Source organism: Nilaparvata lugens, chromosome 6, assembly GCF_014356525.2.
Source record: "Nilaparvata lugens isolate BPH chromosome 6, ASM1435652v1, whole genome shotgun sequence".
NCBI classification, from domain to species: Eukaryota; Metazoa; Arthropoda; class Insecta; order Hemiptera; family Delphacidae; genus Nilaparvata; species Nilaparvata lugens.
This window is the reverse complement of record NC_052509.1, coordinates 14,639,390-14,656,707: the sequence shown is the minus strand read 5'-3', so window position 1 is coordinate 14,656,707 and position 17,318 is coordinate 14,639,390. Positions and strand designations below refer to the sequence as shown.

Below are 17,318 nucleotides of genomic sequence, written 5' to 3'. Positions count from 1 at the left end.
AAGAAATTATATTTTTCAATTATTTCATAATGAATTTTTATAATTAAGATGAAATATTTTGTTGATTAATCAATTATTCTACATTGTTGAAAGACGATCTGGCAACAGAGCAGAGCGAGAAAGAGATAGCGCTATCCGCTTTGTTGAATGATAGACAAGGATAGCAATACAATTTATTGCTAATCAAACACTGCCATTATAACTTGGACCTCACTATGGTGGCTTGGTTCCTCTTCTGTTCTGGAATGTGATCCACTGTTAAATCTTTGAAGTCATAATTATTAATCGATGATGAATTAGTCGATGATGATGATGATAATGTATGATAGATTCACTTATCGACGTACAGTAACTATATCATAATCAGTATTTGCTCAAATTCTGTTGACCATCAACATATCAAGCATTCTAAACGTGATTCATTGTCAAATTCCCGATCTAACAAAAAACAAAACAGTTCTTTTCGAAACACTCTCTATAATTTTTCCTCGTCATATTTTCTCATCAAGTCATTCATCATCTACTCAATGGTTGAATTGGGGAGAGGATTTAATAACGTTATGTATGTTGACTTTGAAAAGATGCAGTGCAATAATGCGTTTGTAAAAGAGGAAAGTGAAGAAGAAGGAGAAGAAGAAGAAGAAGAAGAAGAAGAGAAGAAGAAGAAGAAGAAGAAGAGAAGAAGAAGAAGAAAATGAAGAAGAAAAAGAAGAAGAAGTAGAAGAAGGAAAAAGTAGAGGAGATATTTAGGAGGATGAGGAGGAGTAGAAGAAGAAGGGAAAGAGGAAGAGACGAATCGAATGAAGCGAGAAGAATGAACTCCTACGCATTACTCTTCCAGCTGTTGAGGAGAGTAAGCAATAAGTGCTGAGAACTTTTGTGAAACGAAATATTCAACAGTGAGTGAGAGAGTGAGCTGAACTTTTCAATGAATGAGTGAGTGCGCGTTTATGTTGAGAATAGTAGCCTAAATCAGTTGCAGTAATCAATTCATAGAAGCAATATTTGATTTTAACTCATTGATCGAATTCTCAAGGAAAATGAATTAATAATGTAAGTACCTATGCGACTCCTTTATCTATGTTAGTTTACGTAGACTTTTCTCTCCATTCATACCAGAATAGGGGATAGGGATTTAGAAATATAGACACAGTTTGATCTTGACGAATCATATATAGTTGTTTTTCATATAAATCATTGCACTGTCAGTTGTACAGTATTGTTGTTTATTTTAGATTATATCTAAAAACTGATTTTCAGAGTCGATAAAGAAGAGGTCCATTTTTTTATTTGCTTGAATCTTTCCTCAAATTATCACATTTTCTATTAGTAGAATAATTTATTAAAGAAAGAGGGACCAATTGAAAAATAATTTCTGAAATTATATTATTCATGAATATACAAATTCACAATTTGGATGAATAATGATTGATGAAGTTAATGGAAAACCTTATGACTTTTACTGGTTCAGAGACTCTTTATTCTACATTGTAATGGATTCACTACTGTTGTGAATTTGAATACACTTTATTGAAATAATATTTAAGACTGGTAAATGGATACGTTGCAATGCTATGGAGATCATCCTCAATAACGAGGTATGTGACTGCTCTGATTGACGAATAATTATTGTGTTTCCATAAGTAAATATTGCAAGGACACATTACAATGATAATTATTACATTATCATTGACTCATTATTGATGTAGAATTTTAATCTGTTACTCGATTTAGATGCATATTCTATTGAAAAATTATCAATTAAATTTGAGGGCAATTATCCAAAATTATTATTTCAGCTATTATACCTGAGAACAGAAGGAACTGGTGGAAAAAACCAATAAAAAGTTAACTCAATGTAAAGACAATTAACTCAACTCCAACCCAGGAAATTCATTGTAGGTGACAGTTGGAGGAACATAGAAAAGCATATCGTCGCTCTAGAAATGATATAACTTAAATTTGCTATGCAGGATAACACAAAATGGGATATCACAGTTTTGATTGACAGGGAGAGAGATATAGAGTACGAGATTGAACTATAAAGCAAAACAGATGTCGAATAAATACGTGGCCTGCATTAATAAGCGCTTATTTTTGCATGAGGGTGAGAGAGAAGGGCTTTAGCATGACTGCATAGAGACACAATGCTGTGTGCTTTGACTAACTACTCAGTGATTATATTGTGGAAAGGCTCACCAAAGAGAATAAGAGGCTTTTTGTTTTTTTGGAGTTTTTTCGTTATTTTGGTAGACGGGATAGGAAAATATCGTGTATATAGTAATGTGTATAGGTATGGTAGAAACTTGAATTTAGTCAAAACGAGGAAATGTAGATTTTTTTCTGGAAGAATTTGGATTTTAATGAGTTATGTTGTGAAGAAAGCTTATACATCTACTGCCTTATTTCGAAATTAATAAGGTCCGGCATCATATTGTAAAATACTTCCTAGAACTTCCTTCAAGAAAAATTGGAGTCACTGTTCTAGTTTCCATGAAATAATAAAGCACAGAAAGGCTTCCTAGCTGATTAATTGATGGCTTGAATTTTAAGTCCTCAGGCGAGATGGAACTTCCATCTCTGGAACTTCCAACCGGAACTCCCCACAAATAAAAGCCATACGATTATTATTATTATTATCAAGTTATAACACTAGAATGACGATCTGCAGACTTCTATTGTTCTATTAACCTGCAGAACTATTAATTGTTCATGCGCAGTGTTTTCGCTCTTGAATAGTTGACTAGAAAATTGATTGGATGATAAGTTCTCAAAAATTTTTTGAAAATCTGAAGAGCTATAATGAGTTTGAAAGCCTAATTTGGTAATAACTCCGAGGCTAATTTTCACCAGAAGATTAGTAATGATTCCAATAACACGTCATCTATAATCCTATGGATTATAATCATATATTATGCTGTGCCATTATTTCCAGCTTCAATTGATGGAAGTCTACATGTTTTCTCTAGAGTTCGAACTACAAAATCACTATGCAGTTACCGTATTAACTGACAATATTTTTAGAGCGTGCCTTCCTGTAGAATAAGGAATTGAATTTCATATCGCTAACTGAATTATGAGAATGATAATATCTACGAGATCTACAGATAAACCTAATAAGGTATCTCAATGTTTTCCTATTCTACCAATGCTGATGTGCATGGAATTGCAATTAAATCGGTATTGCGAAATACAGTTCATATTAAATTATTTGAACTTGTATGCTCAATAAGTGGCAGGGTAGTCCTTGTTTTGTTTATTTTATTATCAATCACCAGTATATATTCAATTTCAGCACGTACAGTATTGTATATAAAGACACTTCAGTTGGGCTACTTTACAAATTAATAAAACAATATGGAAACTTTTACTACCCTTTATTATTTAAAATATTACAACGACTAGTTTCAACCATAACTTAGGTCAACATTTCAACTTGAAAATGACCTAAGTTATGGTGGAAGCTAGTCTTTGTCTTCTCCTCTTCTTTATCCTCGCCACTTGCCGTTATGCAGGGTCGGCATTACCAATCCTGAGGCGCCATTCCTTCTGATTATAGGCATCGTTTGTAGAAAGATCCAAATTTTCATGTCCTTCTGGACATTCGTCATCCAGGTAGTTTTTGGCCTACCTCTTTTTCTTGTTTGTGTAGCCATGGAGAGGCTCTTTTTCACCACGTGATCGTCGGGTCCTCGCATAACATGACCATACCATCTCAGCCTGAACTCTTTAAGTTTCTCAGCAATAGGCGCTACCTTAAAACTGCCACCTACATGTTCATTACGGATTTTATCTTTAAGGCTAACTCCTCCTGACCACCGCAGCATGCGCATTTCCGTAGTATGAAGCTTTTGCTCATGTGTTTGCAACGAAGCCCATGTTTCGCCTCCATAAAGTAAAGCCGGTCGTATGCATGTTTTGTAGACCCTGCCTTTTGTTCTAATGGGCATTCTTGGATCACAAAATACACTTGTTTGCTCGCGCCATCTGTTACATGCAGATGTTGTTCTATGTGTTATATCTGCTGTTATTTTGTCATCGTCTGAAATTACTGACCCTAGGTATTTGAATTTGCTCACTCTAGGTAGTATGATGCCATCTAGTTTGAGATCTGGATTTGTCCTACCAAATGTGTCTGGGTCGAAGTTGCACATCATATACTCGGTTTTGGTCCTGCTAATGCGCAGCCCATTTCGTTCAAGAGCTCTTCGCCACTGCTCCAGAGACCAGAGTATCTTGTATTTCTTTTACGCTGTCTGATATTAATGCTACATCATCTGCATACAACAGGTTCCATGGCTAGTCTTTGTAATATTTGAATATTTGATCCATGGTCGAAACTAGTCTTTGTAATATTTCAAATAATAAAGGGTACTTCAAGTTTCCATATAGTTTTATTAATTAGTATTGTATATAATATTATGATGTTGTGATCGTTTTAAAACTTGTACCGTAACTTATAAAATACAAATAACAGATCGGTCTACTAATGTCACTATTCTCAATGATACTCACTCTCAAAAACCAAGATTAATCAGGGACAAAAAGGGAAATAACCTAATAATGTTTCCTTCAGATTATACTTGCAAACACAAACTGCATACTATTTTTTCCTCACTCTTCTAATATTCTCTCATCTATGAACCTTCTCCTACTCTCATCTCACTTGAAGAGTCCTCTCACTCACTCTCTCTCTCTCTCACTCTCTCTCCCTCTCTCTAACTCTTTCTATTCTTTTCCTAAACGTGCATCAGAGTCAACACTTCCGGAAACTAAGTTGCATTAGAGCCGAATAACCCAGCAGTTCTCTTCAATTAACTCGCAGATTGCTTGTGGAGTCATTCGGGCTTTTAGCGAATTTACATGCCGCAACATCAAGACTTGTGGGCTGCTGGCCATCTTGCGTGCCAGTGACTTCAATAAAGGCATCAATAAAAATGGTTTAAGATTTGTACTCAACTAGGTTTTCAAAATTCATTGAGAAAAGAGTGCATTTAGAAGCAAGCTATTAATAATTGTTCAGATTGACAGATTGAGAACATGCAATGTTTTATTGTTACAAGCTACTACTCTTGTTTCGACAGAATAATTAATCATTCATTAATGTCAAAGGACAAGCTACGTGAAAAATATTAGTTTAGTAGTATCTTATGATACTTCAGAACATGTACGATATCACTTTACATTAATTATCAAAACAACGTGAATTTGTGCTTAATTTTATCTTAGATTATATTGAAATATAATTTGTAAATATAAATCTTTTGATGGACCTATTGAAATATCAAATCATACGTATATTCATATAGCTGTACCTGTATGAATATTAATATCAGAAAACTCTTCTAACTCAATAATAAAAATGAATCCCACCGTGGAAACAGTACAAGGGGAAGGGAAGTAGAAAAATAGTCAGCTCTGTAACTTCAAGAGTGTGGAGAAATTGAGGCATGTAAGTTTTAGATGTAATCAGGTCTCTACACTGCTCCGTGTTTCTTGATAATTTATCAGGGGGCTGAAGGTCATTCTTTCAGAAGCCTCCAGAACTACATGAGGAGTATTCTCCCATACAAATTGCAACGGTAGGCACATAAGTTATAGCGGTATTATGACACAGTTAACACATGTATGAATACTTGTTTTCGAGATTGATGAATTCTTACAGGACATTGAAATATTTAAAAATAGTTCAAATAATCAATTATTATTGAACTATTAATAATCAAGGAAAAATACGAATAATCAATTTAATAATAGATTTACACTCATAAATATCAGCTCTGAAGTTTTCTGTCTCTAAATAAAGCACTACCTGATATTATGTAAATATAGAATAAATCATGAAGTGAGATAGGTAATCTCAAAAAAGTTTCAAAATAAAAAGGTTGTAAACACTGTAGCTCTCATAGCTTATCTTTAATGCTGTGGTTAATATTTCACACAACATGCAATAAAAAGATAATCGTTGTTGGTAAGCCACTGTATGAGAGTAGTTTTAATGCACATTTTCTTACTTGTTTTTGGGATGATAACATTTATGACGGCAATGAAAATCTGAACATCTTGTAAAATCTCTCAGAGGAGACAACAGTCTCTGATGTGTTTCGCGAGAGAGTTTTCAAGTTTCAAGTCGAATAAGACAATAGAAAAGGTGAGTGTGTGAAAAATGATAGTTTTCTCTCGTAGAATATGATGAGAAACGTTTTCAATCACGATTTTGACTCGATTAGCCTACATCAAGCCGGTTAATAATCCCAAAACTTCTCTCTCAAAATTATTGGATTTTATTAGAATCCAATTGTATTTCCCTATTTCATTGGATTTTTGTAGAATTGATGTAACTTTTTAGCATTTGAATGATTATTCTGTCAACAATAAATAATAAATAAATTAGTGGGAATAATGGAATAATGAATTACCCACTTTAATCAATACAATATCTTTCTCCAAAGAAACATAATTTTCTGATCTGTTTATAAGATTGTCTCCTATCATAAAAAACCTAGTGTCATCATTTTCACGAAGATACTTTTAATCCAAGAGTAATTTGAAACATACTGATCCATTGTTGTCAAGATTATTGATGGCATAATATTATATTGATTATAAGGTATCAATATAATATGTATCGTCAATATTCTGTTCACTTATTGTTTTTCTAAACATGTTTTACCTATTTCTCATTGAAATAAGAATTTAAAATACTGAATTCTTAAGCTCCACTGGGGAGATTCTCAACATTATTCACTGAAAACTGTAATAGTGTCATCATTATCGAGTAAACAGAATAAAATGTCGAGAAAAATACGTTTCCGCAGAGTTTTTTGCCAGGAGACTGTACAATATGTTATCCATTTTATTGTAAAAAACTTCTAGAACTGATAAAACTTTCCCAATTTTTCTCTTCTAGTAACACAATAACAGAGGACAGGAGAATGGAATCTCAGCAATTTACTGAAGAAGAAGGACAAAACTATGTCAGTTCCTCGTCGGATGAAGCTCTGCCTGCTATTGTGAGCGAAAAAATACATCTCACAAATAGCAATTACGATGTGAGTCCCAGGTGAGCTATCTCTCAGGAATTTGTGAGTATTCTGATGGTTGATGATCGCTATATTCTATGTCATGAGGTTTTGATTTACTGCAGCATCATTTAACTTGTCAATTCGGAAAAAACAATACTCTGTCCCTACATTATAGCGTTATATTTTATAATAAATCATATATTTAGCATGTTACATTGATTCCAGTATAATATTTCATTGGAACAGTAAAATGTATTCCATATGATAATTTGATTGAGAAAGCCGTCGATTACAGATCCGATTTTTGCTCCTGAGGAAGATATAGTTGATAGAGTTGGAGGAGTTAGTAGAGTTTGTACGGTTGGTGGAGTTGGTACGATCAGTAGAGTTAGTTGGTAGCTCATCAATCTACGGAAACTAAAGCTACATCTACTGCTTCAGTGGCACCACAGAAGGGTTCAAAAGTTTTATTAATCATTCAGATAACTCTTGAAAATGAATAAATCACTCCAACAACATTTTTTCGGTTCCTTCACCGATCACCATTCATTCGAGATACGGATTGATTGACACTCCACAACTAGTTGCACGAAGTATAATAATGAAAGTTCGACTCCTGATTAGTTTCGAAATCCAATTGATTATTTGAGTAGTACTTGATGAGAAATCACAGCTTTGATTCAATGACGCATTTTTTTGTCGTTAGTGCAAGAAATTACGAATTACACTCTCACAATACTGACCCTACTGATGTAAAGATTGATCAATAATATTCTTATGCCGCATTCACACTCTCGCCAAGTGTATACAAATTATAATGAATGCGAGAGTGTGGATGGCTGCTTTGCCAGCGCTTGCCTTCATTTGCCTTCGCTCTGATTTTTGTCGGGACGAGACAAGGCGAGCGCAGGAAAGCTAAGCGAAAGCGAGTGGCCAGTCGAGCATCTACAAAAATGGTCACATTGCAGTGTGGATGGCCATTACAACAGCTTGGCCAGTGACTTGGAAAGCAAGCGCCTTCACAAGCGACTTGGCAAGCGACTTGGACTTGGCGAGAGTGTGGAATAGGAATTGGGATAATAATTAATTAGACTATCATGAGTGTAATTATTCCAGAAGCAACTAACCGTACTATCATTTGATATGATTAAACATTCTTTCTCAATAGTCAATATTCAAATGAGAAATTATTTGTTGAAGATGATGGTTTCTCGATCCATTCCGAGCTGCAATGTACTAAAACGTTTTTTACGTGTTTCAAGAAAAGCAAAAAATAGATCCAGTAAATATTCAACTGAATGTCGTGTGAAATACATAAAAAAGTGTATTTGTTTCAAGCTGCAAACACTTCTCATCTCAATCATACATAACATAAGTAGGCTTATTCAATTGAATTTAAAAGTATTAAATATTTGATCTTTGGATCAAATTATTTCAGAATGCGTCGTCGCGCCATTCTGAAAGATGGCTACACGAATATGTTCAACAGCAACGTTCCCCTGGCTGGACTGACGTCAATCACTCAGGACTTCTTCACATTCATGATGGAGTGCAGGTGGCGGACGCTGCTGCTTTTATTCTTCACGAGCTTCCTCATATCATGGCTGATATTCGCCGCACTCTACTGGGCTGTGGCGTTCGGTCATGGCGATCTAAGAGGCTATGAGGAGCTACATGATCCTTCCAAGTGAGTAGATAATACCATGAAGAAAAGATAGCGTAAGTATGATGGTTAGTAAGTATAATATAATTTATAACAAGTCTCTACAAGTGAGTAGATAATACCAATGAGGAAAGATGGCATAATGCTTATGCTATCTTTTCTTTATGATGTTACGTAATCTGATCATTATCATAATGTGTTATAATTAAATATTTAAAATGTAGTCCGCGTGATTGAGAGATGAATAATGAATGTATCCATTATGTTATTCAAGAGGAGGAGTTATGTTATTCATGAGGAGTTTTAAGATCCTATATCAAGTGAGATCATATCCAATATCTAATAAGTGGCAAGTTCAGTATTTTCGCGAGTGTTGAAGAAAATTTATCGATAATAATTAAGAAGCCTATATCCATATTGGATATTTTACGACTACAATTCCATCCATCTGATGTTCAAATTACGATTAAAAATTATTGTAGTCTGTATGAACGAGGTATTCGAATCTAGTTCTCCAGTACCATTAATATAATATTGTCTCTGTGCGAAATTCTTATATCTATTCTCATATATCTCAATATTCCAGGATCAGTTTAACAAAAAAAGGTTTCTTTTTCATTTAGAGAGCCATGTGTGACAATGATGGACGACTTCATTTCATGTTTCCTCTTCTCAATGGAGACGCAGTACTCTTCAGGGTACGGTACCCGATCCCCCACCACAGAGTGCCCAGAAGCAGTATTCCTGGTCGGCTTTCAGAGCATATTTGGAGCCCTCTTGCAACTCTCCATGTCTGGTATCATATTCGCCAAGTTTGCTCGACCCAAGATGCGTCAACAGGCAATTATGTTCAGGTGAGGCTTTCAAACGTAAATGCAGTACTGTTTTTGTAACAAGGTTCTGGTACGCAATGCCCCTTTGTATTCTGGAGGGTTTCCCAGCCTCGGAAAAACTTCTCAAATCCAGACTCAGAAACTGTGTTATCCTATTCTACTTGGAAATTGGAAAATATTTGAGACTATTCTACAAATTATTACTAAAATCTCATCTATGTATCTGAAAAGTTAAATTCCTTCTCATATTTTGTATCGATTTTTTAAAAGTCTGAATATTTTTGATTCTTAAGTCTGCCATATTTATGCCAATACCCAAATAATAACTGGGGACCTCGAATATTTCGAATGGAATTTCTTCAAACGTCTTTATTCCAAGACTTTTGGATCCCAATCATGATTAAGTGCCAAGAGAACCAATCAGAGAAGATATTTTTGGAGAGGCTTCTCTGATTGGTTCTCTTGAAGTGATCATAACCTCATTTTGAACTTTTAAAATGTTATCTAAATTTGGGAGAGAAATAGTACAAGGAGTATCCTTAATTTTTCTCTCCCAATCAGTGCTTCTTCGTAAAAAATATAAATGAATAAAATTAATAATAATAAATCATAATCAAAATTTCACAGGCTTTTGTCCAACTAAATTGAGGGTATAGATTAAGGGTATTGCCTTGACATAACTACGGCTACATCAACATAATACATGAAAACTCATAGTTTAGACTAATATGACTAATTTCAAACTGAATAGATTTCATTCCATTGATTATATTCTATACTCTCTTATCATCGTTCAATTCAATATCATATCATTTAATTTTCCAGGATTGCTTTTCATGAACACTACTCATCAAAACTCTGTAAAACTTTGTTGATTTTGTTGTAGTGAGAAAGCTGTGATCAGTCTGAGAGACAGGAGCCTGTGCCTGATGTTCAGAGTGGGAGATTGCCGCAAGTCTCGTCTGCTTGGAGCAACACTCAATGCCAGGCTGCTACAGCACAGAGTATCGGCTGAGGGTGAGAAGCTGCCTCACTATCAACATGACCTCAAACTGTCCGTGGATTCTAGTGGGTGTGTATCGAATAAAATCTATCAGATCATAGAAATGGTAACTGAGTTGCACCAATCAACACAATACTCACAAATGCTCCATAAATTTCGGACGCGTTTCAAGGTACTGAGTCCAATTTTCAAGTGTTTCGAAATGCGTGATCAATGAACAACAATACTCACATTTTCCATAAATTCAGTACGCTTTTCAAGGCACTGAGTTCAATTTCCAAGTGTTTCGAAATGAGTTAGGAGTTCACAGAGAGTGAAGAGACTTGAATTTTTACAAGAAAAAAAGTCTTGTAAGGTAATTTATACTTGATTCGTATAAGGTGAGATAGGCAAACTTGTAAGGTGAATGTGGCAATGTTATACCAAATCAGCATATTATTTTAATGTAAGAAACACAAATATTTTATACAGAATGAAATATGTACTTAGTTCACGGTACCGTATGCTGTGTCCCTAATTAGGGTTCAAAAAGGTAATATTCTACATTGTTGGTCAGTTAGTGTAGTTCAATAAGTTTTTCATCTCAATTTGTTGATACGGCATTTTCGAAATTAATTATGTTGTTAGAGAATAATTTGATAGGAAATTATCGCGAGACGAATTATTCCTCCATTCTGGTTCAACCCCAATATGAAATGCGTTTCAAATTGTTATCTATTTTATTGATAGTTTTTTCATTCGAATAAACTAGGCCCGCATAGAATAATCCAATTAATAATTCTATCAAGAATTGATAAATTATTCATCCACAAACAATGAACAGTTTAAGCTTTATGATTTTGAATGTGGGAATGTTGTATCAACATATTTTCATGCTAGAAATACATGGTTTTTGTACAGAATGAAATATAATCTGAATTGAATACAACTGCAGGTTGTGTCGAATCAATGATTAGCTGGAATCATTCATCGATACAATAAATTATACTCTGTATCAACGGAATATATTCCGTATATTTAATACAACTGTATATTGTGTTCATATCAAAGTTCGTAGCTGAAATAATACAATTATGTTATAATGATGAATATATCCTGGGGCTATCAAATAATTACGAATTTATTTATTTTGTAGATCGAACGTGTTCCTTCTTTGGCCTCTGACAGCTGTACACCGCATAGACTCGACCAGTCCTTTGTACGACATCTCGGCTGACGACCTAGCCTCAGCCACTTTCGAGATATTCGTAGCCCTGTCGGGCACAGTGGAAACCATGGGTCAGGACACGGAAGCCCGCACCTCCTACACTGCCACCGAGATCCTGTGGGGACACCGTCTGGTGCCACTGGTCAAAACCTGCGGTCGAGGATACATTCTAGATTACTCCCGGTTTCACACCACGTTCCCCGTCGATACACCCCGCTGCAGTGCTAGACAACTCTATTGCTGTACTCACAATTACGTGCTGTTGAACAAGGGCGGACTGTTGGGTCATGTTGATGGCTTCTTAGAGCAGAGAAAATACTATCCTCAGGATGATTTTTCAGAAAAGGATAATAAATTCTTGGACACTAAGGAACGTGGTGCTCCAGACAAGGAAGTATTTTTGGGAAATGATGAAAAGTTCTTGGAGGGAAGAGTTGGAATTTTGGAGGAGAATGATGGGTTTCTACCCAATCAGCATGAATCCTTGGACAATAGGGATAGAACCCTGTGCAACAATAGTGTTTTATGGAGTACCAATGGGTTATCAGCCAACGATAGAGACGTTGAGGATAGATTAATGGATTGTAATAATCAACAACTATCAACAACTGAATATCCATTATCGGGAAATGTTCATGAGAATCTGGACAAGAATATCCTAATGAGAGATGACAACAGACTTTCAAATAACAAGGATGAACTCCAAGAAATCTCCACAGGTAGAGACAGAATCCTGGATAGAAAAAACGAGTATCTCGGTTCAAAGAAAGCACTTCCAGTTGACGTTCTTCTTTTGGACAACAGGGATGTATTATTAGACAGAAAAGGAGATAGATTATTGAATAACAAGGATCAATATCACAACCATAACAACCATGAATTCCTTGGAGGAAAGGAAGGAGCTGAATACAGAGAAGAGAATGAGAGAGTTCAGAATCTGAGCAATTCATGTGTACCTGTCAGGAAGTTCTCGACGATACTGAAAGATGGTCCCGAAAGAGAGCTTCATCATTCACTGATATCGCTACATGACAGGAAGCAGCGAACGAGGCTAACGACACTATCGGAGGACGATTTGAGGTGATAGTTGATTGTTTTTGTTTGGAAAAGTGTGATCAGCTGTCAAAGATTGACTATATTATTAGTATTGCAGACCAGTAGAGCAACAAAACAATCGTTTTTCAAAAAAGCAATCGATTTTTGTATTGAAATAAAATTTTTCTGTAATACTATTCGATATATTGAAATACAATTTTTGAATTCGACCTCCAATGAGCCGTCACATTATTAAAATTTCAAATAACATTATACTTGAATATCACAGCAGTAATACACAGTTTCACATGATTGTGTGAGATATTCAAGTATGAAGTATTGATAAAGTATTTATTGATATAAAGTATTAGAGTATTGATATTGATATACAAGTATAAAGTACAATATATTCAAGTATTGTTGAGTATATTCAAGTCTACAATATTTCATTTAACTCATTTAAGATGAACAATGTTTTTGAACCTCAGGTTGTTTTTTTAAATACATCATTGAAAATATTATTTCTATTCTTGTCTATATCATTCGAAACAAAGAATAGAGTTAACTCTATTTATTTATTTATTTATTTATGGAGACAACAGGTCACCCCTAATGTGTCTCCTTCACAAATACAACAATACAAGATACAATACGTGAAATACAACAATACAATGAAAAAAAAATGAACAAAGTAACTTTCAATTGCAATATTGTTAAAAGAAAAAAAAACTATAGAAATACAAGAGAAGGAAAGAAAAATAGATGTATACAATAAAATAATTATAAAACGGAATATAGAAATGAAAAGGTTCTAAAATTAAAATAAAAATAAAATAAAAACTCTATGGACAATCAAAATAATAATAATTATTGTTGAGAATCCAGACCTTTCTGTGATTCTGATAATGACTCTCAAGAACTAGTATATTTTTCTGTGATTATTAGTTGATTCCAAATTATATTCATTTGATTTACCAAATGAGAACTTCACTTAAATTATAAGTAATGTGAGTTGCAACTTACAAGACTCTCAACTTTAGTAAGTTAGCCTGTGGTACTTTTCTGTAAGTTGTATAATTCTGAATGGTTGAATAAATAAATAAACTTTGTTCAACTGTTTGTATAGATTTATGATTGTCTTCTTATCGTGAGATTATGTTCAGTGATTCATGTTTGAAACGTAAAAAATGCCTCAATTTAATTTCCTCATTCACATACATGTAAATTTTGAAAAAAATCAACAGAAACAAACTTTGCAATCCTCACTCCTCAACAGAACAGCAGAAAGCTTTCAGAGTGTCCCACAAGTGACATTACCAGCAAGAAAATAACTATTATTTTACCTACAAAAAAGGAGCAGAAGAGTAAAAAAATAAAAAACAACTGCTAGCGACAATGTACCTATTCAATGCTAACTGTGATATTATGTTGCGTGAAGCTCTTTTCGTATTCACACTAGATGTGGGCGGTCTCATTTTCATACATTAACTGGAAAAGCCACGTGGAAAAACTTGGAGGGTTTTCCCGAGTTGACACTAAGATGAGGTGTGTGGTGCGGCCGAGACTTTCAATGAGGTGCAACATGAGCTTTTCCAACTACTCTATTACCATTCTTCCTTTTTTCTCCCTAATTTCCCTTCTCTCTCGTCGTATCCTTTTTTCACGACTTCCTGGTTCCTGGTATTCCCTCTCTTCTGCCAAAGTGCTCCGCAATTCTATCTGGTTCATGAATATTCATCGAATAGAGTTACCTTGTTGGCTAACACTCCCCTTTTTAACACTATCATCGAATCTACTCTCTGTCTACCTACTCTATCATTACTCTTCTTCATTTTTCCTTTTCTCCTTCCTCACCTCTTCTTCCTCCTCCTTTTATCCTCCCTCTCCAATATGTCCAAAGCTCCGCCAATTTATGTAGATGCATAACAATATTATCTATTCTATCTATAGTTATTACAAATTGATTTTTTTCATATCATATACAGCTCAATAATTATTTTCTTAATTTATATTTTGTAAATTCATCTATAATTTTGCTGTATTGTAAGCCATTGTATATAAGTGTATAAGCCAATATATATTGTAATCTACATAAATAAAGTACTCAATCAATCAATCAATCTCCATCCTCTACCTCCTCTCATCATCCTCCTTTTCTATTCAACATGCCCTTCCTTTATTTTTCCTGCTCCCAACTTAAAGACTGACTCTTTTTCTTTTCCTGCTATCCTGCCTTTTCTGTTTTTTTCTGATTCTCCTCTATATTCTGTATCGCACTGCGAATTCTTAGAGACGTCAAAAAAAAAACGTCTCTTTAATCTACTATATAGTTTGAAAAATGCTATACTATATTTTGAAAAAGAGTTCAAGTTCCAACCAAATTGCTTGAAATAGAATTTGAAGTTCATGTAAAATTATATTTGAAAAAAACTGAAAATTATATGAAAGTGGAAACCTAACTTCTTTTTGGAATTTGTCATTTCATCAAAATTCGGGACAGGAGTGGATTGAGGGCTTGAGGTTGACACTGTATTTCATGAATGAATTTACGATTTATGTCATCTATATAAGATAAAACTGATAATTTTCTGGTAAACTCGGTTGATTCTTACGATCGTGATTGTCTGAAAATATTGTTTGATCTCCTGGTGGTTGTGTAATAAGAGAATGAATTAATATCAATCCGGATAGATTGTTTTCGAGTAGTATTTTTATTCCTATTCTGGTCGATTGAAAACTCATATCTAATGAGGCAATGATTCCTCAAAAGAAGGACTAATTGGAAACACTTGGACTTCATTTTGGGCATATTTTCAATATAATATTACCAAGTCTCTCCGTCACTCTCATTCACAAAAAACAATCTTCTAAAATAAGAATTATATACCTAATTAAGTGTGTAGCGTGAATATCGATGTGGAACATTTCAAGGCTCTTAAATTCAATAATAGCACATCCCTTTGTTTCAATATAATCCGAGTATTCAGTTGAATAATCAGGAAAGCCAAGTTTCTGTAATGATTCTTTATCATAGATTATTGTTTCCGTGACTTATTTTCAAACTTCCTCTCCCAACCATTGTTCTATCTCCTGTACCTGTTCTTACTGAGGCCTGTCTCTCATTTTCTTCATTCACCCTCACTATTCTCATCTGTTATCTTTTTTCTTTACTCAGCTTACATTTTTTTGATAATATTCATTTCCTCTTTGAAACATTCTTTGCTCCAGTCTCCTCCTCCACCCCTTATCATACTCTCCTCGCCTCTCAACTCTCACACTATCTCTCTCACTAACACACACACTCTCTCTCTTTCTTTCTCCTTTTATCTCACTCTCTTTCTCTCTCTCTCTCTAAAATTTCTCCTCTTTCTCCACCTAACTCAATTCTCCTAGCCTCAACCCTAATCCCCAAGAGAGATACTCGCTTCGTGGCTTGTTGTCAACCATTCACAATTCTTCCCTTTGAACGCTTTCCGTTGAGTGAAAAAAGAGGAAAATCTGAAAAAGGAGAGAAAACTAAAAAGGTACTCGACTCACTTGTGATGGTAGGGTGTTCTTTTCAGGGATAATCCCTACCGAGTTGATCCCGCTATTCACTGAAGGTATTATTCCTCTTTAATAGCTTTTTAATTTGAATATTCTCCTCATTCAGGGAAAGCATCAAGCTTGTGCATTGTGAATGAGGTCAAGTGTTCAAGTAATATCCGTTGTTCGAAGTTTTTATCAGCTTGAAGCTTGAATTTTAATGTATTCCAATATGCATCCTTATTTTTAAAATAGGGTTGAAGATTGTATAATCCAAAGTGCATTATAATAGTATTTGTATTCCACCAGAAGTACGTTATAAGGACTCCCATACACTAAGGAAACTAATTTTACATGTACTCACGATGACAATGTTACATGGAATACTTTATAATAGTCATTGTAATGTTTAGGATGAAGATAGAAGTATTATTTTTCGAATAAAATCTCTTTCGAATTGCCAATTTTTGTATTGTAGTGGATAGTTTCCAGTCGTTCCACCAATTACATCAGTAAATCATATAAAAATTATTGTACTTACTTTAAATAAAGATATAATCTCATGCTAATTTTGTTATCTCAGGATAAACGTATCACACAGTACCGTGAACTTTTTAACTCACAATATCAGCTTTACTCTTGTACATGTCTACAACTCTTTACTCTTGTGGTCTTCATAAGATAAACAAAGCGTCTAGATAATTATGCTTATTCTTGTGCAGTAGTATTGTAGATCTATCACAGAGTATTGTCTTTTCCAATTTATAATGGTTTTTGATTTATTATGCTTATAAAATTGTAGTAGTAATCCAAGACATCTCATCGCATCTCATCTTATCTCACAAAATCCAAAAACTAAGTGAGATAACACTTACAAATTAATTAATTGAGTAATTTCATAAACTTTGGGCAAAATAACTTTTTGTCAAAATTTTGTAGGGAAATAATACAGGCTCAGCCTTGTTTTTCCCCATGGTCATAATTATACATAAATACATATTATGGTAATAGTGTTTTGGATAATAAA

At 34.3% G+C, this 17,318-nt stretch overlaps 2 protein-coding genes across 3 annotated transcripts; one reads left to right on the top strand and one right to left on the bottom strand.

Annotated features, from left to right (window-relative positions):
• The first annotated feature begins 836 nt into the window (after positions 1-836).
• LOC111052061 (ATP-sensitive inward rectifier potassium channel 11) lies at positions 837-13,117 on the top strand. 2 transcript variants are annotated; one of them, XM_039430186.1, is made up of 6 exons: positions 837-1,053; positions 6,911-7,063; positions 8,464-8,712; positions 9,312-9,542; positions 10,408-10,593; positions 11,660-13,117. In XM_039430186.1, the coding sequence occupies exons 2-6, from the start codon at positions 6,936-6,938 to the stop codon at positions 12,813-12,815; spliced, it is 1,950 nt and encodes a 649-aa protein (XP_039286120.1). In that variant the 5' UTR covers positions 837-1,053; positions 6,911-6,935; the 3' UTR covers positions 12,816-13,117. The 2 variants fall into 2 exon arrangements, with proteins under 2 accessions (XP_039286120.1, XP_039286119.1); XM_039430185.1 differs by lacking the exon at positions 837-1,053 and adding an exon at positions 5,996-6,151.
• Positions 3,489-4,154, bottom strand: LOC120351990. Its single transcript, XM_039431359.1, has one exon. The coding sequence runs from the start codon at positions 4,152-4,154 to the stop codon at positions 3,489-3,491; it is 666 nt and encodes a 221-aa protein (XP_039287293.1).
• Positions 13,118-17,318: the final 4,201 nt, after the last annotated feature.

Coding starts and splice junctions, on each gene's coding strand:
- LOC111052061 (XM_039430186.1), top strand. CDS start 6,936: ATGGAATCTCAGCAATTTACTGAAGAAGAAGGACAAAACTATGTCAGT. Junction 8,713..9,311: donor GAGCTACATGATCCTTCCAA/GTGAGTAGATAA, acceptor TTTTTCATTTAG/AGAGCCATGTGTGACAATGA. Junction 10,594..11,659: donor CTGTCCGTGGATTCTAGTGG/GTGTGTATCGAA, acceptor TTTATTTTGTAG/ATCGAACGTGTTCCTTCTTT.
- LOC120351990 (XM_039431359.1), bottom strand. CDS start 4,154: ATGTGCAACTTCGACCCAGACACATTTGGTAGGACAAATCCAGATCTC.